Source organism: Penicillium cosmopolitanum, assembly GCF_028827165.1.
Source record: "Penicillium cosmopolitanum strain IBT 29677 chromosome Unknown utg000009l:1.0-9042332.0:1.0-9050551.0, whole genome shotgun sequence".
Taxonomy (NCBI): Eukaryota; Fungi; Ascomycota; class Eurotiomycetes; order Eurotiales; family Aspergillaceae; genus Penicillium; species Penicillium cosmopolitanum.
Window position 1 is genome coordinate 1,752,692 of NW_026622679.1, and position 22,510 is coordinate 1,775,201.

The window sequence follows — 22,510 nt, forward strand, 5'->3', positions numbered from 1 at the left end:
CCACTGCAGCAAATACCAAAAAGCGCAGCAAGTGAATCGCACTTTGCAACTATCTAACATAAGGGAAAATATGCAAGATAGCCGGCGCGATGGGGGGGAAGGGAATAGAGTGACTTACTGATGAGGGTCCGCGAGCGAAGTGGAGAAATCAGAGTGTGAGGGAGGGGAAGGCGGTGGTGGTGCAAGAAGAGGGGGGGAGGAGGGGGAGGGGAGTGAAGAGAAGAGGGAAGAGGGGAGGAAGAAAGTGGGGGAGAGAGAAAAGGGGAGGATAAAGTAGGGGGGGATGGAGAGGGAGATGTGAAGGAGGTAGGAGGTAGGAGGATCGGAGGCGTGAAAGGGAAGAAGGTGAAGGTGAGAAGAGTTGAAGGAAAGGGAATCTTCTGAGTTAAGCGGAGACTCGCCAGTTGGTGGGACTGGACCCAGGGTTGCCACTGGTACTAGTAGTACTACTACTAGTAGGTTGATATCTATCACATCTACTCCCCCCCCTCAATCTATGTCTATTTCCAATATCCCAGACAGTATTCACTTATTCACTCATCTGCCAAAAATACCACTTTCTGCACCTTCATCGCATTAAACAGCTCATACGCCTCCACAGCCTGCGAGAGTGGCATAATCTTCTCCGTCATGAATCTATCTCAAAAGTCAGCAATCCTTGTTTCACCGATGGAGTGAAAGAGACATCTCAAGCAACTCACCCAAGCTTATGCTGGTTCTTCTTCAGATTCTCTAGTGCCTCAGGGGTGACTGATCGAACAGGGCACCGGCCCATCTGAACAGTGAGGTTCTTCGAATAGGCATCATTGCCATCCCACGGAATCTACATTCCACTGATTAGCCACAGTCTTCAGCTTCGCACAACCACTTCTTGATAGCCTTACCTCGGCATTATGAACTCCTACACTACTGATAGTTCCCCACGGTCGCAGTAGTTCATAAGCAGTGCGTAGCGCCGGACTCAGCCCGACCACCTCGACAACCGCATCAGCGCCACGTCCCTCTGTAAGCTCTTTCACACGCTTGTCCAGACCCTCACGGTCAGTCATGAAGTTCCAAGGCTCACCACCCAGTGACTTGGCAAGCTCTAGTCTCGACGGGACAGAATCAACTGCCAGGACATGCTTGGGCTTGAATTCGAGGACATTGATGAGTGCGCAGAGACCAACCGGTCCAAGGCCGATGACCACCACGGTCTGCTCAGCAATCTGCTCGGGGGTTGAGTTCTTCAGCGCATTAAAAGCGGCGAAATAGCCAGTGGGAAAGATGTCTCCTAGCAAGACAAGATATTTCTCATCCACCCCCTCGGGGGCTTTCATAACAGTGCCCTCGGCATTGGGAACTCGGACCTGAGATGGAATGAGATTAGATCGAGATTTCGTTATTTTTTTCTTCTTTCAAATATCGTCACAATACTGACATATTGAGCCTGGCCACCATCCAGCATTTCACAGCCGAAGAGCGTACTCTTTTCGCAGCGCGAAGAGAACCCTTGCTTGCAGTAGAAGCACTTGCCGCTGTCATGATGTCAGATTCCACCGACTGAAAATGAAAGCTTCACCCCCACAACCACGCGAAACATAGTACATACCACGATGTAGTGAAAGCACTGACGACACGGTCTCCCTTCTGGAGGCTCTTCACATCACTGCCAAGTTCGACAATTTCACCCATAAACTCGTGGCCCATGATAGGACCCTCGGGGCTAGGCTCAATGCCACGATAGACATGCAGATCACTATTTTAAAGACGGCATTAACGCACGGATTCTACCAAGGTATCTGGGGTGCATGATCCGGTGGACACACCTTCCACATAGCGCCGTATATTTCACCTTGATGATGATATCCTCGGGACCCTGCACTGTGGGGATGGGCCGCTGCTCAACAGCCACCTTGAAGGGCTCCTTGAACACCACCGCCTGCATGGTTCCGGGAGAAGATGTGGTAGCCATTTTATTCTTGTATTTTCTTTTACCACTGGATTGCCGGGTCTGTCTAAGAAGGGTGAAAGCTTAATATCGGTGAAAGGTGGAATAGAAGCGCTCGGCAACGGAGCCAACCGGCCCGGCCTAGCGAGATCAAAGCCAAACCCCGCTGAGATTCTGAAAAGCTACATGACTGGAGCCATAATGCGTAGGGCGCGGTGGTCCCGCGTGGCCCTTTCCAGAAAAAGGCACTCCGATGTAGGAATTTGCGGGTCCAATCGTGTGTCTTTCTGTGTGGTGGGTCTATACACTTCCGGGCACGGTTAAATGGGTTTCTCCACACGAGGAATTGCGGGTGAAGCTAGGCATCTGGGGACAAGAGCCTGTACATGAAACCGGGCGAACGATATCTTAGTTGCATGACGAGACTCGTGTGATCTTGCCAGGCTAAGTGCTTGTCGGTAGATTTTGAAGCACGAACAATACCAGTTTGTAAACGCTCTGCTCCCGGGCAGCTTCTGTCTTTTGAAACGGCCTCTCATATCAGGCCTCGGAGAGTATCGAATAGGTTGAGATATCGTACTGTTTACTGAAGTACTAGTAACAACTAGGGTGGCAGCCGGCTGGGAACACCAAAGGCCCCAGAGCATCTAATAGAGGGCTTCAAGCTTACAGCAAAACACAGTAGCAAAGAATATTAATCAGTGAAGAGAAGCGATACTATGGTACCTAAATCTCATTCATTGGAATCTCTCCATCATGTGGAGCCCAACCCTGTAGATGGCTCATCCATAAAACCTCATCGAGGCAAGTTTCCTTGAAAACCCCAAGTCGCAAGTAACTCCATTTGAAACACCGTAGCTAGGCAAGGAAACAAGAAACGGCAAGAAGCAGCAGGGAAGCAAATTTCCGGATCATCAGTCTGGCGAGAAAGATAAGACATGAAAAGAAACGCAAAAATCCCATCGGGTGATCTTTCGCTGGCAGGTCATACTGGTCGTGAATAATGGCGATGTGGTGCAGATAGCTTAAATAAGCTACCATACGATAGAGAAGAAGGGTAGGCCTTTCAGCAAACGACGCAGAGGAGCTCCTCTTCCAGAATGAACTTCCCCTCTTTGTACTTCTCCGAGTTCTCATAAGCCTTATCGTACTTCCACCCTACCGTTTCCTTGCACTGGCGACATGCAATATCACGAACGACATGTCTCCCAGTTGTCATACTGCGTTCCACTGCATCTGAGGCAGTTACATTGACGACGGTGTTGAAGAGGTAGGCTTTGCCATGCTGGCCGCGGAAGTTCTAGTGAAAGAAAGGAAGGTTAGCCTTTGGAAAGAGGCGAAGGATATCGACCGGATTCAGGGTAAGGATCTCACTCGGCTGATAATATCATCGTAGTCTGCAAGGTGGGTTTTGCAATTCTTGCAGCCGAAGATCTTGTTGGAGGTCAAGTAGACGTTGTATGCAATACCCATGTTTATGGTAGTGTGAGAGACGTCCAGGAAATTGCTGTTCGTCATGGGAGATTCAGACGGGGGTTCAGTTCAAAGCGGGTGCTCAAGATTAGATGGCAGATAGAAGATAAATGTTCAGCAGAAGAGTTGAGAGGTAGAAGGCCTAGGAAAGATCTAAGGTAGTCGTCAGGTTGCGACTAGACTACCCCGCCCAGCTTGATCACAGAACTTCGCGGTCCTACAGTTCGTCCGGGTCTCGCTGAAGCTTCCCTTGGGGTTTTTGGTGGTGTGTAGATTCACTTCAACGTCCAGATAGAGATCTTTGGGATGGGTAACAAGGTCAGGCGAGGTCAGGAAGGTCGGACACGTCAAGCTGGTCAGCCTGACGAGTCGCTGACGATAAGATCGTTCCCGATAAGCGGAGGCCGGGCCTGAGCACCTTGGGGCAAAACAGTTGTAACTGGTAAGTTGAACGGGGATTCGCGGAAGAGGCCAAGAAACTAGTCGGTTCCCAAGACTTTTGGGTGAATGATGGAAGAAGCAGAGGCCGAAACGCAGAGAAGATTGAGTGGTGAGGAGAAGACGGGGGAGAAGAAACGTCGGGGAGTTTCAAGGATGGGAATGAGTGAAGTTGGGCGGCGCCCCGCAGTGGACCGGATCGGGTGGGATCAGCTGTTTACCTTTACCTCCCCATTGATGCGATTTCGCATTGAGGCTCTACTTGGCAGGATATACGAGTGGTTCAGATCAATACAAGGGAATTCGGCATGAATGCTATGTCTATTTTAAAAAATCCCCAAAATCCCTGTACAAAGCGCCAGCTGTGCTCCAGATTCAAACCATCTTACACACAATGAACCAAACGCAAGAGGCACTGCCCTGCATATCATTCACAAGATAAAAACTAGAGAATCATTGCCATTTTGTTCACTCATAATCCTTCACATATTTTCCAGGCAGCTCAACGTCCCACATAGGTCGCTCGATTAATGCTACCTCCAAATTCTCGCTCGGGCCCTGCTCCTGATCATCGCCAGACAGGGTGCTAAGAGGGACAATACCGAGGAGGTCGCGGTACTTGTAGGTGTGCCACCAGCGTCGTGTGGGCTGAGATGAAGTGCCATTGGTCGTCACCTGCGATTTCTTGGGGGTATCTGCGGTCTTATTGGCGTCAGAGCTGGCTTTAACCTTGCTCGTTCCCTTTTTGGGGGTTCCGTTCTCAAGGGCCGGGCCATCTTCACGTCGGAGTCGCGCAAGAGTGGCATCGTTGCCAGCTGCAAATGTCTCGTCGTAGTCGTAGGCTTCATCATCTTCGCCGGGGACGCGTTGGCGCTCCTGGTCGAGCGAGATCCATTCGCCTTGTGACTCGTCGCTTCCAACAATCTTGCGCACCTTGGAACCCAGGTGAATATCCATTTGCGACCGAGGGATCCGGTCTCCAGCACCGCTATTGGGCTTCTTGCGATTATCCTCTTCCTCTTCCAGCGGGTCGCGCTTGCGCTTCGATGCCTTGATAAGCTGGCTCGAAGATTTGCTCTCCTCAGCCTCCATCTCCTCGGGAGTCGGGAAATCCTGCAGCAAATCAAACATCCACAGCCAGGATGTTCCGTACATCCAAAGACGCTCACGGCCTTCGAAGAGATCCCAAATGCAGCCCATGGCACGATCCTTCACACCCCGGAACTCGGCAGGAAGGTAAGCCTTGGGGTTGCGTCTTGACCAGTCAGACAGCTTTCCACTGAGAACCTCAAATTCAATAAGCTGATGCTCGCTGGTGACGACCATCAATCGGTCTTGGCCAGCTGAGGCTTTGGAGTTTGCGCCATTGACCTGTGTCTTCGTAGAAGGGCTAGCAGGGCGGAAGGACAACAGAGTGATTCCGGACTTCATTCGGGGTATCGGAGATTCAGAAGCTGCCGGTAACCAGCGCTCACCCTCAATCGCAACATTATCATCCTCTTCGTCAGAGGAGTCATCGTCCGAGTCCGAAGCACCATTTGTCTTGGCCTGGCCGTTTGTTTGAGATGCAACTTCCGTGTTGAGTGCCCATGTATCAATACAGCCTGACAGGTCGCCAGCAGCGATGATCTTGCTGTCTTCAGAGAAGACAACAGATCGAATAATGCGCTCATAATCACCCAAGGTGCCGTGAGAGGCCTTTTCGTGGCGAGCGTGTCGAGCAGCACGCTTGAGGTTTGCGAGTTGCGGAAGAACCTGTGGCTTCTCGGTGGCAGACAATGCGGGTTGGATCTTAGCGACATAAACTTCGCTATTGGGACGAATCACACAGAGCCAGCGACTATCGGGAGAGATAGTGACGAGACGTGCACCTTCGCTGGAAAGGGCCTTCGGAACATCGATCTTCTGGATCCGCAAAGCACCCTTTTCGTCGCCCTTGCGTCGGCGTACTGTGAATACTTTGACATCGGAGATCGTTGCAACGGCGAGAGTCTTTCCGTCTGGGGACAGCATAGCGGAGGTAATATTTTCTTCGCCCTGTGAGTTAAACAAAGCATTAGTACTACGACCATCCATTATGAGCGTGAATATGTTTTGCTTACCTGGATCATAACTTTTGCGACAAGCTTATGCCTTTGACCATCGATACTCTCATGCTGCGAGGTTGGGCCGCGCGACACACGCCACAAACTGACCTCTCGGTCCCAGAAGCTCATGACCAGGCGAGAAGAAGGCGCGGAAGTGAGTTGAGGAATCTGAGGGAGGCTGGAAAGCTTCCGGTGGTGCTCTTTTCCGAATTCACGCAGAGGAAGGACAATTGGTGTCGCATCAGGTCCTGTAAAAATTCATAAGCATTTGGAGCAAATTAAATATCCGGGGGGGGTAATCACTTACCACCAGAAACGGCAATACTGATATCCTTTGTCTCGTAGACAGCGAAAGTCTTGACATCGTGCGAATGGTATCGCCTGTGCATAACCTCCGCCCAGCGAGCCTTCTTGTCGCCCTTATCACCCTCCTCTTTTGCGGAAAACAACAGTCCTCTGGTCCGCACCACCACTCACAACAGTATCTCCATTGGCGCTAACAGCCACATCAAGCACATCCGCCAGGTGGCCCTGGAGACGCTGAGTGAGGGAATAGTTCTTTGCATCCCAGAATCGAATTTCACCGGCAGAGTCTCCAGACACGATGGTACCGTCTGGCAGACACTTGACCGACCAAACAAGTAGCTCCTTGGGCCCGCCAGAAGGACCCTTTCCAAGAGAGATTGTGCGAAGCTGCTGGCCGTTTCGGATATCGAAAAGACGGATGGAGCTATCAGCGTAGCCCGCGACGATAGTATTTCGGTTCTGGAAAGTCACGCTGAGCACGCGAGCCCTCTTGGTCGAGGGGCGCATCAAACGGAGAAACTTCAAGTCGCCGTCGGCAGTGGACAAAATCACGATAGATCCATCAGCGCATCCGGCGGCCAAGTGCTGGCCCGTATATTCGCCCTCGGCGGGTGGCAGAAATTTCCCATCCTTGCCTCTCTTGGTTGGTTGCCAGCGCGGCTGAGCAGCAAGACACCAGATCTCTCCGTAGTTGCCGCTCGAATGGCGCAAGGGACGTCCCTGCTCCAGATCCCACTCAGTGACAGCGGTGGAGTATCCAATGCTGAACAAGCGCAGCTTGCCAGGCAGCTTGGAGCCATCGGGACCGTCTTCTGAGGGGTCCAGAGTCCAGGTTAGTCCTTCGATGCTCCGATCCTTTCCTCCTCTTAGCATTGTCTCTTGAAACCAAGCCCCGCGCATTGGGTTCCATATCTCGATATCGCCGTTCGCACGGCCAATTGCAAGTCGAAGGGTAGGCACGCCTCGACCGGCGGCATCGGCAGATGGAGGGTGGGAGAAGGCAAGCGAGTTAATCGCTTGGGGGTTATATGACACGAATCGACAACGGTGAATATCCATGGCTGCGGTGTTGGAAGCCAAAGCTTTGGTTTGGTTTGACTCGAGGAAATGGGCGCAAAAATAAGATTCGGGCGTTGAGGTGGGAATATTTCAAGGTAAGTTGTCTCCTAAAGGGCGTAAATTAAAGCCCTTGCACACTCATAGCGTCCAAACCGGGTGTGAAGGTAGCGTGGTGGTTGAGCTGGCCGTCTGTTGCGCGGTCACTTTTTTTTCTGTAGATAAATTTTAGCGGGCCGAAATATCTTGGCAGATGTTGATCACGTGGTCTGATGGGATGCGTGCCCTGAATATCAGGCATTAAGGCATCTAATTCGGGGAAGAATACCATTGTGAGTGCAATTCAAAGCAGATGATAATTTCTTTAATAACCAAAGATATCAGAAGAGTTGATCGTGGGACAAACTTAAGTTGAATTTTTTAGGCACTTAGGATAGATAAAATCGAACCGGCATAGAACTTGAACCCATTGCCCGAGATATGGAGAGGCACTCCGAGGCCACTCTACACAAATAAAATGGCGATGCACGAAGATTCACAGGCGTATTGAGAATATGCATCTCAGAGGCAGACAAGCGAGTTCCTACATCAGTATAGAGTATTTCTTTGTATTTTATTTTTACTTTTATTTTCCTTTTTTTAAAAAAACAAAACAAAAGAAATCGCAGGAAAGTATACCTCAACAAGTTGTATCAAATTCAAGTCTACTGCCACTTCGGACCCAGGTGGTCAAAACAGGATTCCAAATCAATCAATTGGTAGGAATCGATGGATAGTCTTGTCAGTAGCTCCATGTATAGGCCAGTCGGCGGTTGCTGATCGCAAGACAAGACAACACTGCAAGAAATTGAGGACCGGGATTATGTCGGCACTATTGGATACCTGAGCGCATCTTGGCGTCTCGGGCCTCCAGTTAGGCAATAACCTTGTAATGCTACTGAAGCATGATCAGTGGCATGAGACGGTTCAGCATATGTAGTATGTGTACCAAAGAAGCTACGTATCTTCAACAGACGCCACGTTATAAGTAAGGATCCTGTCAGCGGCATCAAGTTATGTATATGCATTCGACTATCGACTCCAGGCTCAGCTGAATGTCGAGAAGGAAGCTCCACGAGCATATGGCGTTCGGGAGACCCCGGCCAATGACGGCTGTCCAGGCCACCGGCTTGTCGGCTTGAATTTTCCATATTAGGGTTGCTTCGAGTTGCAGGCCTTGCTTGTCTTGCTCAGGCGTGCCACGTCAGAGTCCAGGATCATTGCAGCTTGACGCTTTGTGGGATAAGATGTGGCTGGGAAGGCATCCTGAATCATGCATTTCTTATGTATCAGATTCCAGAGGGGTCCGGTAGTTTGATGGTTCTGATAGGACATCTCGCGGCGGGGCATTTCAGCCCGCATTCAATCGTCTCTGTCAGCGATCACCAGGCAATTAGAAAAAGCAGCGAAGCGGATGGCCGATGCTGATTGGATGGGATCACGGCAGAGACGAAGAGGGAGCCAAAAGCCGACGTTGGAACATCCTGTCCACTCATCCCAACTGTCTCTGCTCAATCTTCAACCCTCAATCTGACGGGCATATCCGACTCCATGGATGGGGTAACTTTCTTTTGGAATTGTGCGCCTATTCATGCGGCAGTCTGAGACTAAAGTTCGGGTATTATGCCATGGTTCATTTCACTTGTTCGAGCTGGAGAGGGGGCCAGCCCATTGTCAGTCGGGGCTCGGGCGCAGCTCACCAGAGCCAAATAAGCACTAAATTCTCCCGGCCAACTCAATACGATCGTACAGCCGCTGCCAGAAGAGCATGACTGGCCACCATTGATCCTGCCGGAAGTCAACTTCCAAGGAAACAGCTCGTATCATGCTGCCTTGATCTGAGTTAAATTGCTTGCTCCACTTCGGGCTGGGTTCGCGATCTCCTTAGATCTCGCCCCCTCCAACCCCGCTTCGTGCCATTTGCAAACTTCCCGTGCGGTTCGATTTATCGCTCCCAATTGAATCCATCTCGTGAACGGCGTCTCCAGCACGCCTCCTGATCGCGTGCTTGGAAGCGAAACATATCACGCATATCACTAGATCCGGACATAGGCGAATAACTCTAGAACCCACTGCAGATCCTGGACACGACATTGAACTCGGCATATGGTCCTGATATGTCCCCGGCCTAGCCTGAACCCAAGGTGGAAGAGACGGGCTGAAGAAGACTAGGTTATCCTTAACCAGCGCAGTGTTTTGGGGAAACCCATGCTCGTCGCAATCATTGACATCCGGATCGACAATCGAGAAGATATTGACAAGCAGTGTCAATCAGGAGCAATGGCCGAATCATCACGCGCGCAGGCACGGGGACTCGCGCCAAGTTGAAAATCCATTTCTTGTCCCAAGCCTCCCGTTTATACGCATCCGGATAGTGACCGAGCCGCCATTGCATGTGGTGGTTTGCCGGGATAGGATACGAGTTAGGCAATAAGCCTCAACCATGTCATGTGTGTGTGTGTAAAAGACGATCAATTGGAAGTAGAATCGATTGTTCATCAACGTGGAACCAGTCAATGATTCATCTAGTCATCTAGTCCTTAGCCACAATGTAGAAGGAACGCGCACGACGAACCCAAAGTGTGGGACGCGAGTCCCGGTGATGACGGCATATTTCCAAGCCGAGGCCAATCCGCTTTAACTCCGTACGAGGGTTCGCGATCGAATTTGAAGTCTCCTTGCACCTGCAGGGAAATGCATATTTTTTGAGTTCGCGGTGAGAGTTTCGCCAACGTGTTAACTTCACGATGTCTCGGTGAGTCGGGTATACCAAAGCCAATCGTAGTTTTGTTGCCCGTTTACATATCCCACTGTGAACAATGCGTACTCTGTACTATCGTATGTACTACCGTACTACGTACTCCGTACTAATATACAGAAAGCTCCGATGTGGAGCGTTTGTTCTTTACACGACGGGTATTCTCCACTTGTTTCTGGATCTAAACCTAATTAGGCTTAGTTGTATTGAATAACCTGCTCCGATTACCTTTAGCATTCGATCAGAGCATATTTAAGAGCTGTATGGAGAAGGAAACATGAAATAGCTGTGAGTATGAATTGAAATGAACTATCTTCCTTGCCCCTGTACCACTATCCCTTCTACCTGTAACCGGGTTCGCTGTGAGGGGAAACTTAGATAGAGTGGTGGCGAATTTATCAGGCACAGCTCACCTGCAAAGAAAAGGGGCGGGGAAAAGGAGAGCTAGAAAAAATACCTTAGACCCATGGTTGAGCCTCCACAGCCCAATCCACCGGCATAGTGCTTTACCTAAAAAGGTCATATTGGCCTTGACTTCGCATTCGCGTTCTTAATTAGCACCACTCTTATTCGTTGTGGGGACGAAGATTTTTGCCAGTACTCGTAGCTCCAGTTTCAGTCGTTGGATGTACGATAAATTTGACAGACATTGAAGCCATTGACCAGCTGAAATTAGATTTGATCGGCAGATATCAATAGCGCGGATATCCGACGGTACTAATCTCAAAATAGTTAAAGACCCTCTGGTGAAAGAAAGCTACACATCAATATTCTTTTCTAGAGCTACAGTGTATAGCCGAGCGAGTTCAAACGGAATGTACTAGCAGGCTTGACGCGCCTTGTCCACGACCCCGGAATCTCGCCAGCTTAAGGATGAAGTGACTGGGCGAAATTGACGTGGTGGAGCAGTGCCCACATCGCGGTGCAGAAAAAAAAAAACTTCACGTTATAGATCTCCGCAGAGGGGCAATACCAAAAAAATTTCACCGGTCAAAATCAACACATCATGTTTGATACGTATGGGTTTTCAGGATTGTGAATACGTTTTATTATTTTCGAAGCAGTACGAGTATGAGTCTGGTTGAACGGCCCGATGATAAATGGCATACGCTGAGCTTTTGAAAATTATAAACTCGGCTTAGTAACGAGACTACATAAAGTATATGGTCGGATTTGGCCAAAAATACTATATTCGGAAACTCAGATCTTGGTGACTTTGATATTAAGACATTTATCCAAAAGGCCTCTCTACTTTGTACTTGTTCTGACCAACGAAACCGTACTCCGTACCTGATCTCGTTTGTGTGCGTATGGTATCCGCTCGATCCGACTCCCGCCACTCATTCGGCACTCTGTTTTTCACGTCAAAACCGCAGTGGACCACAACGAAAACCGCCTGTCAACGGAGCGGGGCGGAGGGCACAAACGAAGGGCTAATCCCGCTGCATGAAGTTGCCTTGGACGCCCGGTTTTTCCACCAGGTCCCTAGAATCGGTGAGGCCTACAACCGTCCGGTTTCTACCGTGGTTTATACAGGCCGGAACGGCCCTGCTGGACAACCGTTATTTAGATGTGGAGCCTGAGGTGTATACTCGGAGGAGCCAGGGACTTTCCATGGTTGAGAACGTCCGAAGTGTCGCAGATAGTAATATGCAGGTGGGACGTATACACGGCGAGGCAAAACAGCTCCTCCACAATACAAAACTATTCTGATCTGATACATACGGCGATGTTAGTATGTTTACAAGGTGTTCTGTATGTATATTCCACTGCAGGTCTCAAAAACCAGAGCTATTGTATCTGTAAGCGAAATTCTTGGTCATCTGCAGCATAACGTCGATACATTCGATAGTGGATATCTGAAGACTCGAGTTCCAAGCTTTAAAACCAAGCGAGGGAAGTCAAGAAAAATGAATATGATTGAATTTGCGCTGATATCTCCTCCATGCTTGAACTTTAAAGCAATGTGGGGAGGGGCTTCACTGGTGGCTCAGGTGCGCGCTGCGCCGTGTATGTAGATAATTAAAAGCTGGTATGTAAGAAACTGCAAACAACCAAAGGGCGATTGCCGCCTCACCGTTAGTTCCACATATCAGTTGGATGATGCAGCAGGGAGATTTACTCCCTTGCGTAGCGGACAAGACATGCAGGTACATACACAGGGTCCGCAAAACAGATGCAGAACGTGGGAGAGCGGTGAAATATCTATGCGTATGGATGCTTCTACTTGGGCGAATAATCTCCCAGCACGTAAGGGGGATGATGCCTATAACTAGACTACATGTCTCTTCCCCGAGTAAGAAACCCAGCCACTGAGGAAGTGGTGAGAAGCCTTGGCTAAATATTCCCCTTCAAACTATGCAGATAAAGCACATCTCTAGGGCCCCTGGCAAGCTGTTCTTAAGACATATAACTTCCAAACTCTGGTAGATTAAAATTCATCCCATGCTTTTTTGCTGACATCTCTCTAGGTATAGAGCTACCGTACTCTTCTACAACAGTAACGTTGGACAGTGATTTGTTAAATGAGCAGTATTACTTGTGAGTACGTAGATATGTAAAATAATCAATGTGAAGAAAAGGAAAAGATAAATCACTCTAATGTAAACAATTTGTGCACTCCTACGCTGTGCTCGGCGGTAAAAGTAAAAATAACTTGGGGTCGGTGGGAAGTGAGTTCCAGACCAGCCCAGCGGACGAATCCTAGCTATGGACCTGGAACCAATACGAAGTACTAGTTTTCATGTCGGCAGTTGAAACTCGGATTACAAATGTGTTGCTCAGGCAGCCCAAGGCAAAGAAACAGAAGAAAAACTTGCATTACTGAAAGCCAATGCGACCGGGCGATAGTCCAGTCATCCCCCTTCTCGTAAGCGGGTGGGCGCATTAGATGCACTCAATGTGCCAGACTCTAGCCCGGGCTTTCTCTAACCTTGAATAGTTCAGGATTTTCCAAGCCATGAGGTCACTTCATGTACGGGCCCTTTTGCGCCAAGGAACTTCACGCGGACATTGCATTGCGTTGGGTGCCCCATACCGGCTACATACCCGCATACTACTCCATCCTATCGCCGCAAACCCCCTTTTCTGGGGCCGTGGACGGCTTTGCGGCAAAGGTACCGATGAAAAGGGCTGGCCGTAAGACTCGAAGTCCACAAATATATGTCAGGCTCTATGTATGTACATTTGTAGGTATTCCGTACTCTATACATACAAGACACTCCGTCCTCCGAACGGCGCACTATAACTCAAGCCCTAGATTTGCGTTCAGCCTAGTGGTGGAACACGACCCTGAGGGATGGGGTCCTCTGGGGAGTAATTAAACAAGCGTCGCGCCGCCTCTATTTATTCTTGGACGCGGACGGGCAGGTTTACGTCAAGTTATTGTTGGCAGTTCCAGTGTAGTATTACATTTCGGGAATTCTAAAGGGGCGTCCACTTAGTACAACTCTGACAGTTACATAGTGGCGCTATACAAAATCAGTCTAAGTTAACAAGCGAACTTGTATGTGGCTTCCTGCTCCTGTACATAGTCCACCTTTAGACCGCAGCAACGAGCCCCTTTTGTCGTGCTTGTGGAAACTAGATCGGCAATACGCTGCATATTGCAGGACTCTTTGAGGAAATAACTCATGTACGGCCGCGTTTGTGAGATAACGCATTCCAATAGAAGATGAGACATCTTGACGGCGAATAAATGTGCTGCCCAAAAGAAGCAACTATATTTACGCATATTTAGGAGGAGTCTACTCCGTACCCCGTACGAATACCGCGTAGAGTACGGAGTACGAGTAGTTCTATCTTGCTACGTACCTGGCATTCCAGATTAAGGGTTCCGGCCATTGAAGACTACTCTGCCCGAGGGGGATGTGTGCGAGATGCTTCTAAAATTTGGCTATGTCTATCATTGACTTGCCATATTCGGCAGTCCCTTACGTGGTCAAGTCGTACAGAGCCGAGCCTATTTTGAGATGGTTACTGGGTGTCGCCCTCTCCTTCTTAACCCCAGTCATCCACGAGGGGGATCATCCGTCAGCAAGCGCGATGCCATTTCCAGCACCCTGCCCATGTTCTCCCCGCCAATCTTTGGTGAATAGGGAGGCTGACGAATGGGCCGCCTTGATCTGCGTTCTTAGGTATGTCGTCTACGGCAACAAGCTACATGGCTCGTAGCTCTCCGTGGCATAGTCGTAGTGTACAAAAATCCAGCCCACAATAGATCAATCCGGTCGGAAAGGATTGTAGACACATAGCGCCTGTGCTAGCATTGTAAAACGGCCGAGTCGCATACAGCCATGATTTCTCAATGTGGAGTCGCAGTTGATACAAAAGGACTGAAGTTTAAGCCTCTCCTTTCAACCTTACAGAGTAACAAGGGACGAAAGCAAGGAGACCCCACGTAAGTCCGAGTCGCACCATGAGAGGTGGAGCGATCACGACTCGGGGCCTATGCTATTGGCGGAGATTCGCTGAAGTTTTACTGGGGATGGAGAATATTATAATTCCGTATATGGTTACGAGGAGCATGGCTCAGGGGGTGGGATGTCGCCGCATGTCTCCTTGAGGCCCAACATCTCCCCAGCCCAAACATGCAGCTGGGAAGAGGTAATGGGTAGTCTTCTGGAAGACAGAAAGGGATGGAATCGAGACATCTCACCTATCCAAACCTTATCGGTGGCTACGAGACCGGGAACAAATCAACGACACTACTCCGTACCCAGGTCTCACGAGCAGCCGAGGGGTAATGGTGAAAGAGCATCGTTGCGTGTGCAACCGGGGGAGGGGTACCGGGCTAACACTAGGGCGAGCATAGCCTTGGAAAAGAAAGTGTACTCGTATGTCGATGCCAGCTGAAGCGGATAAACCGATTGTGGTGCACGCCAATCGAATCAAATTCCATGGAAAAGGATCGGGGAACGTGGACCAGGAGTCTTTGGGGGGGGAGACCTGAGAGCCTGCTTTGGCGAGTCGTCCCCCACATGGGAACCGCAGGCGAGATGAGATCCCTGCAAGACCAAGGAGGCTCGGGTCGGAGGGGCTACATAAAGGGGGCGAGGTTAGTAGTGGGCCTCCAGCAACCAGCGACATTGGGGAAAGCAGCCAAGCCTCTGGCGGCGATGGCTGGAAGTCCATGAAGTCAATGCCAGGACAATCCTGGGCGGGCCAGTCAGGGAGCGGAGGCCATAGAGTACGGAGTACGGAGTTGACCCTGGGACGCGACCGTATCGCATGGAGGAACCATTCGAAGCCAATGCTGCCACTAGCAGCTCCAGGGGGGCGGCCTTCTCTGACGGGCCAACAGGAACGATGGTGCAGCCTCCGAGACGCGGTACGCAAGTCGATCTTGGGGCGGAAAGTCCGCTGTTTGATGTGTTGATTTGTGTTTCTCGGGGCTTGTGAAAGACGGTTTCAAGTTTCCAGGAGTTACAGCTGGTCCGTGGATGGTAGGGTAAATTAGTACGAGTAGTAAATTAGGATCTGGCGCTGTCTCAATTTACATCCTCAAAAGTGTATGTATGGAGTATGGTCTCCTCCACTTGTGATGAGCATGATTACGTTTACGGAGTATTATGTACCCAGCAACTAATCTCAACAATGTGGATCTCTTGGTATTGTACATACTATCACTCATTACTTGTGTCTGTGTCTGTACATATCCTGGGGTGTTTGGAAACTGATTAAGGAACTTGAAGCTGTCTTGCTATTACTACGAAAGAACAAGGGTAGAGAAAGAAAAGTAGGCTGGAGCTGGAGCTGGAGCTGGAAGGGAACGATCGTCAGGCGATTTGCGTGGAACCCACCAGGAGGAAGTGCTGGATTGGGCGATTTACTAGAATGGCCTGCTTTTGACCATGGGCAGATCGAAATACTCTAGTGTATATGCGGAGCAAAAATGACTGGGTCGCGGCAGACGGTCGAAAACGCGATCCTAGCACGACCAGCAGACCGACGCAGTGGGAAACGAGCGAGAACTTACCCAAGGATTGGATGTGCTGCATGCCCTGATAAAACTGCAGGTAATGGTAAACCCTCCTCCTCGAAATAAAAACTAGAAAAGAAAGGAAAAGTGTTGAAATGAGCAGAATACACACATCTTGGAAGGGCATCGTAATGGACCCGTTTTCCCACGCGAGCAAGGGCCACTCAGGGCAACAGGGCAATTTCAGCGTGTCAGACAGGGCACAAGCATAACTCAGCATGAAGCGAGCTGGGAGGTGTGGGGGGGTCCCAATCAATTTGTCTTATTATCTTATGAAATAGAAGAATATCGAGGAGGGTATCTATGAAGGTGGGAATAGAGACTCGCATAGGTCGAGAGGTAGAAAGAAAAAAGGTACATACGTACGGAGTGTGTGGTCGGGTAATCAATACCCAACCACATTCAAGTAATTGCACTCCGTACAGCCATCCTATATCAGTATGAGTATGAGTATAGGGATATGGAAATGGATATGAATATGCATATTATTGAGATTACTGATTACTGAATACTGTAACTGAACACGAACTGAACCGGTGTACGAGTCTTGGTTTCAAACCGCGTCCTTGCAGAGCCCTCTCCTTACAAGGATTGGATACGGTAACTCCATACCCTTCGTACCCTCCGTAAATACTGAATACTCCCGTAACTCTCAGCCTCCACCCGGAAACCCCGTCATGACGGTACCGCACAGCTTCTCCTTCTGTCTCAGCTCGGTCTTCCTCTCGCTCCTCTTCTTCTCTTCTTTTCTTTCCCACACCCGCCTGGAGAGAGAACTTCAATTTCCTCCTCCTTGTACTCCCCTCCCCTCCTCCCCCCCTTCTCTTCGTCGATACCCTTTTCTTCTTCCCTTTTCTCCCTCTTCCCCCCCTGCCAATTTGTGGAGAGCCCGGAGTTTGTCTGCCTGACTGAGAATCGAGCACCCGTCTCAATTCCCTCAGTCTGCACCAACTCCTGTCAAGTCGAATCCCCTCCTCGACATTGACGATCACTCCCAATTCGACTGTTTGTTAGCTCAAACGGCGAACCCTTCGTCCCCTCCGTCCGCCGGTGCCCTCCTGATCCCCGGACCCTCGACGATCAACCTCCCTGATCCAGCTCCTGCCGGTTAGACGAGCGACAGTGTGGGGATAATCATCTCGAATTTCTTTCGGATGATTCGATAACTCTACACATTTTCGGTTCTCGATTATTATAGAGCCTGCTAGTTTGGGTGAGTCAAGTTTGGGCCAAAAAAAATTGTCTTGCTGTGTGGGTTGCCCTGGGTGGAATGTCGAACGATCCGAGAACCATATATAGTGGAAACTCCGATGGACAACTGTGCGAGGTGTCATACTGGATACCGGCCGTTCGGACGATATGAATCCTCGGCGTCAAAATGCAAAATTGGTGAAAGGGAGTCAATTGTGTGACGGAAACACCGGGTGGAGATCGTCGTCCATGCTCAGCCCTAATCTTCGAGAATCGTCGGCCACTGAGAACAATATCAACCTCTTCAATCAATCCACAAGATAAAATAGGAGTTGGAAATGGCAGGACAGGGTCCACGCGAGAGGATATGTCGTCGACTTGCTTCAGGGCACACCTTGAAGGGAACGGAGCGATATTCAGTTGCAAAGCAGCATGGAATGTGTCCTCCAAGTCTGGTTGCCATATCCTTCCAGGGACAGGCTTGTTCTTGAATGGAATTGCCCTATCTACTCCTAGGGGTCTGAATTGAACGAAGGGGTGGTGAAAATATCCAGTTTGTGACATACCGGGCATGGACGACCATCGACGATCAACCACCGGGGCAACACCATACCTTCTGCGGGACAATTATTGTGGCTTTCATTATGATGATCATACATGCTGACGCTGTTCTGCTCCAGGTTTTTGGTTTTTACCCAGTGACTTTAGTGTCAATTCCGCTCCTTGTGTGTGGATGTCCTCAAGTCGTTGACCGACCAACACCCATTCAACTCGGCCTTTATTAAATCAGCCTGGGGGTTCATTCCGAACACGTTAACTCGTGAAGTGTACGTTGTGATTTTTGTTCCTGTTGCACGTTTTCCCCCCTCCCCTGACGATCGTGGTGGCCCCCTACATAGGGTTGTGCTGTTCCTTTCATCCTCCACATTCCGCAGACGCACTGGCCCCAGGGGTGAAGAAGTTTAGTCGTTCTTCATCTCTAGGACTGGTATCCTACAGAATCCTAATTCAACGGATCATTCCTGCGTTCTTGCCTAGCCTAGATGCCAGTCATGCCGTCACGGTAAGGGTTGCATTGTGCCCTCTGCCCGAAGGCTCGTCTAACTGGGTCAGTATTCTCCGAAGGAGGTAACCCGCCTTGTCTGGCTTGGATATCAAATGCCTTTACTTGCTCGTGGTCTTCCTTTCTCATCCTCACACTCTCTCTGACACACCCACTCACTTCGTTTCTCGTCGTTGCTGCTACTACTTTAATCCTAATTGTTTAATCGTCGACGCCGTCGCCCGCTAATACGTTAATTACTTCCAACAGCTTTCGTCCTCGAAAACTTCCTCCCGGTCACCGGCCTGTCTTTCCAGCTTCCAGACTATCGTCTCTTCGCTGGTCCACTCCTTAATCTTTCCAACTATTCTCCAATCATTCATTTGACTCGCTTAATCTCGACGACTGTCACTCTCTCCTTTCCGTCGTTACCTGTCACCATTCGGTCTTCAGGTTCACCCTTCCGGCTTTCGCAAATTTAATCAATTTCAACCGCTCTCTCTCTCTTGCAATCCACGGTTAACTCGAATAATTTGAACATCATGGCTTTCTCCCGTCCTCGTTCCAGCTTCCAGCCATGTGAGACCTTCTTTGTGGAGGATGACTATCACCGTGCTCGCGCGGACAGACAGGCGCAACAGGAGCACGACAAGCTCGTTGCTCGTGAGCGTCAATATGCCATCGCGGATCAACTGTCCCGTCTTACTAGCGAGGAGCTTCGTGACGATGTCCTGAAGCACATGCTAGAAATGGACGTGAGTATTTCGCCCCCTTCCAATTATGTATTAGCATGACGGCAGACTAATTTTGTTCTTAACAGAGTCAAACCCTCCCCGATGTGGAATCCATCGATATTCAAACCGAAATTCAGTGGTTCATGCGTCCGTACCTCCTTGACTTCCTGATCGAGGCCCACACTGCTTTCCAGCTCATGCCGTCGACCTTGTTCTTAGCCATCAACCTCTTGGATCGTTATTGTTCCAAGCGTGTGGTTTACAAGCGTCACTACCAGTTGGTTGGCTGTGCGGCTCTCCTCATCGCCGCGAAGTACAATGACAAGAAGGACCGTGTCCCCACTGTCAAGGAACTGAAGTCAATGTGCTGCTCTCTCTACGATGATGATATGTTCATCCAGATGGAATGGCACGTTCTGCAAACTTTGGGTTGGACCATCGGTCACCCGACCGTTGATAGTTTCCTTCAGGTCGCTGTCCTGGATGAGGTCTACGAACCCCGAAGTGGAGCACATGGCTCTCTATATCCTAGAGATTGCTCTATTCCACCGCGATTTCGTCTCTAAGCCCTCCTCGGAACTCGCCCGGGCTGCTTTGGCTTTGGCACGCTGCATCCTCAACCGTCCGCAACCTCGTCACACCGACTGGGCTGCCCAGTACGACTCGATGACTCTTGTTGGTCTTTCCCAGCAGCTTCACCAGCCGTCGTCGGTTGTTGCTCGCAAGTACGCCTCGGCCCACTACTCGCGCGTTTCCAAGGTCCTGGAACATTTCCTGAACCGCCAGGCTTCGTTGGCCAGCTACGCCCGATGCACTCCCCCGGTGGAGACTCCCGTGGAGTCCAAGCCGTATAATGGAGAGATCGGACTTGCCACCCCTCAGAAGTCCCAGCAGTTGACTGCCATCGCGCATGGATACATGACTCCTCCGGTTACCCCGGAAAATGGAGGCTTTGTCCCGGCACAGGTGGGCAACCAGGACCTCAACCAAGTCGTTCCAGCTGTGAATGTCTGCTCGCCATCACCTGCACCTGAAGCTGAGATGCAGTACATGTCTACTGAAGCCTACCAGCAACAAGAAGCCCTGTATATCGCTCAGCAGCAGCAAATGCAGCAGTTCCCTCCGCGGCCACAGATGGTCATCGACCCCACATACGCGGGTGCGATGTAATGAAGACACCGGGTCTCTCGAAAAGTAGCGACAAACCCCAAAAGTGTTTCGGCGTCTTGCACATATTCTTCGTGCGCCTCTTTATCTCGCCCACATAGAACTCATTCGACGGAGCATCTGCTTTTGCGTTGGTTCTCGACTCCGCTAATACTACCCCTAATCCTAAGCCGCTGGCTTCTTCGGCTTTCGACCTGGTTCTTCTCTATCTTGACTCGACTCCATTCCACCCTTCACTTCGACATCATACCGCTTTGCATTCGGCTTCGGTCCTCAGAACCGGAGTCGAGACCAGCCATTTTTTTCTTCTTGTTCTAAAAATTGCATACCCCCTTTTCTCTCTTTGTCGGCCCAATCCCCTGGGTCGTCATATGCATTTGTTCTCATTTTCCACATAGCATTGCAAGAGCGAGCCTGATTTTGATTTCTATTTGTGATTGTCATCTGCATTGTTCTCATTTACCCCAACACACATCTTCGATTCGCATTTCCTGTCGTCGGGTTACTCTTCGGAGCCCATACGCCACCTTTTTTTACTGCTGCGCGCCCGTCGGCGCTGCGCATTTGCATCCACCCACACCCAACTCCTCACAATCTTTTAACAACAAACCCCTGCCTCGCCCCTGTCACATCACCATCCATCAGCAGAAGAAAAAGCCTTTAATGTGTCTAGCCTGCATCCCACCCTATCAAGGGCTCTGCACTATCGCCTCAGTACCCTCGGACCTATATACAAGCGTTGCGGATGGAAAAGGCTGATGGAAACGGCACCACACAAAAAAAGCAAAAAAAGAGCGAAAACCATGCAAAAACAAAGTTGCGGTCTCCCGGGGATTCATACCGAGACCTGAGATTGATATTATCCCTCCCCTACCCATTGTTTGTGTACCTAGCCGATCAGCCCGTTTCTTGTCCGCCTTTTCACCAGGCGAGTCAGTGGACTTGTGCTGTGATATTTACTGTGTGGATCCGATACTGCCACACAGCCCACGAATGATATCCTGTTCTGTGGAACTTATTTTCCCGAAAACGTAAACCACGTAGCTCGTGTAGACGAGACGGGTTTTCTATGGTCTTCTCTTGTTATACTTGGATAGAATAATTCTGAGGTCCCTTGCTATTACCTAGCCATCGCGTAAAATTATTGATGCTTAGGTCGAAGATTTTTGTTTTAGTTCAAGGATTAGAAGCAATCGAGACTGGCCAACTTGAATCAGTAGTAGTTACTGCCCAGGTGGTAAACCTCCTACTAGTAGGTACCTCTAGTAAGTAGGTTTGATGAATTTCCAAGGTTTATGATAGCAGTTGCAAATGTATTCCAAGGTTTCAACTTGAAGCTCCAAGGTATTTTCTCGTCGTGGGTGTAGCAAATCCTCATCCCGATATTATATATCATAGCTAGGTAGTACAGCGAATCCACCTAGTAGGCACCAGAAATTCGAATCATTCCAAGGTTGGAACGCACCCTATATTCCCAGGTACGTGACGATAGATACAGGACTAAAATTTAAGATTGTTTATCGTTCGGCATTCCGGTTGACGTCTAATGATACCAGTAGTAATTCCAAGCTTTGCCAAGCTCAGTCATTGGAACCGATACGACGGGAAGTAGGAATGTTGTCCACGTACTAATATGGATAGGACACACGTATAAATATTACCACAAAGATCAGTTTAAACTAGGCCCTAATAGATTCTAGTATTCATTCCATTTGCAAGCGACACTGGAAAATGATGCTCCGTGTATGTAGATGCTTCATTTTACAGTAGAAAGTAATTAGATAGTTCGCGGGTTGTCACGGTGACAGTCTCCACGTCTCGGTTGCGAATATTCCTGTGAATACCCCGTCAAACTTCCCATTAAGTAACACCATCGGGACACTAGTGAGTTTGTAGCAATCATGAGGCCCCAAACCCCAAAATTACGCTATTTTTTCACCGAGTCCACACAGATAGGCATACTATTTAGCTTGCCGCTAGGGACCCCAAATGAAGGTGTAGCTTCTGCTAATCTCGATCCTGCGAATGCTTGCAACGGGACTGCAAATTTGATCCTCCCGCGTATCGCCATATTTGCAATTTCAATTACTCCCAGATTTATCACTTTCATTATAATCCGTACGCATTGTTTACTTTTCCTTTCAGCAAGTATATCCAACGTTGATGTGGATCTGTCTCAACCATGGATCAACTTCCAACCCGCAATAGCAACCAATCATCAGACCGCTCATCCAGGAACCAAAGTCCGAACTAGAAAGAATCCGTGGATCATCTGACCTCCGTCCAGAGCCCGACGAACTTATAAACAA

The 22,510-nt window shown here is 49.6% G+C and overlaps 5 protein-coding genes across 5 annotated transcripts; 1 reads left to right on the forward strand and 4 right to left on the reverse strand.

The window, feature by feature from the left end:
• Positions 1–533: 533 nt before the first annotated feature.
• Positions 534–1,954, reverse strand: N7509_008753 (alcohol dehydrogenase family protein; the record flags this gene model as incomplete). The annotated part of the gene is made up of 6 exons (XM_056633390.1): positions 534–636; positions 702–823; positions 885–1,349; positions 1,421–1,517; positions 1,592–1,738; positions 1,809–1,954. 6 exons carry the CDS (start codon positions 1,952–1,954, stop codon positions 534–536), a joined length of 1,080 nt encoding a protein of 359 aa, XP_056484010.1.
• Positions 1,955–2,996: 1,042 nt separating this feature from the next.
• N7509_008754 (putative Yippee zinc-binding protein Moh1) lies at positions 2,997–3,403 on the reverse strand (the record flags this gene model as incomplete). Its single annotated transcript, XM_056633391.1, has 2 exons — positions 2,997–3,230; positions 3,305–3,403. 2 exons carry the CDS (start codon positions 3,401–3,403, stop codon positions 2,997–2,999), a joined length of 333 nt encoding a protein of 110 aa, XP_056484011.1.
• Positions 3,404–4,309: 906 nt separating this feature from the next.
• ura7 (small subunit rRNA maturation protein UTP4) lies at positions 4,310–7,293 on the reverse strand (the record flags this gene model as incomplete). Its single annotated transcript, XM_056633392.1, is given in 4 exon segments — positions 4,310–5,878; positions 5,944–6,176; positions 6,236–6,359; positions 6,376–7,293. The coding sequence occupies 4 exon segments, from the start codon at positions 7,291–7,293 to the stop codon at positions 4,310–4,312; spliced, it is 2,844 nt and encodes a 947-aa protein (XP_056484012.1).
• Positions 7,294–8,481: 1,188 nt separating this feature from the next.
• N7509_008756 (uncharacterized protein) lies at positions 8,482–8,679 on the reverse strand (the record flags this gene model as incomplete). Its single annotated transcript, XM_056633393.1, has 1 exon — positions 8,482–8,679. One exon carries the CDS (start codon positions 8,677–8,679, stop codon positions 8,482–8,484), a length of 198 nt encoding a protein of 65 aa, XP_056484013.1.
• Positions 8,680–18,842: 10,163 nt separating this feature from the next.
• N7509_008757 (uncharacterized protein) lies at positions 18,843–20,204 on the forward strand (the record flags this gene model as incomplete). Its single annotated transcript, XM_056633394.1, has 3 exons — positions 18,843–19,055; positions 19,121–19,538; positions 19,567–20,204. The coding sequence occupies 3 exons, from the start codon at positions 18,843–18,845 to the stop codon at positions 20,202–20,204; spliced, it is 1,269 nt and encodes a 422-aa protein (XP_056484014.1).
• Between the last annotated feature and the right edge of the window lie 2,306 nt (positions 20,205–22,510).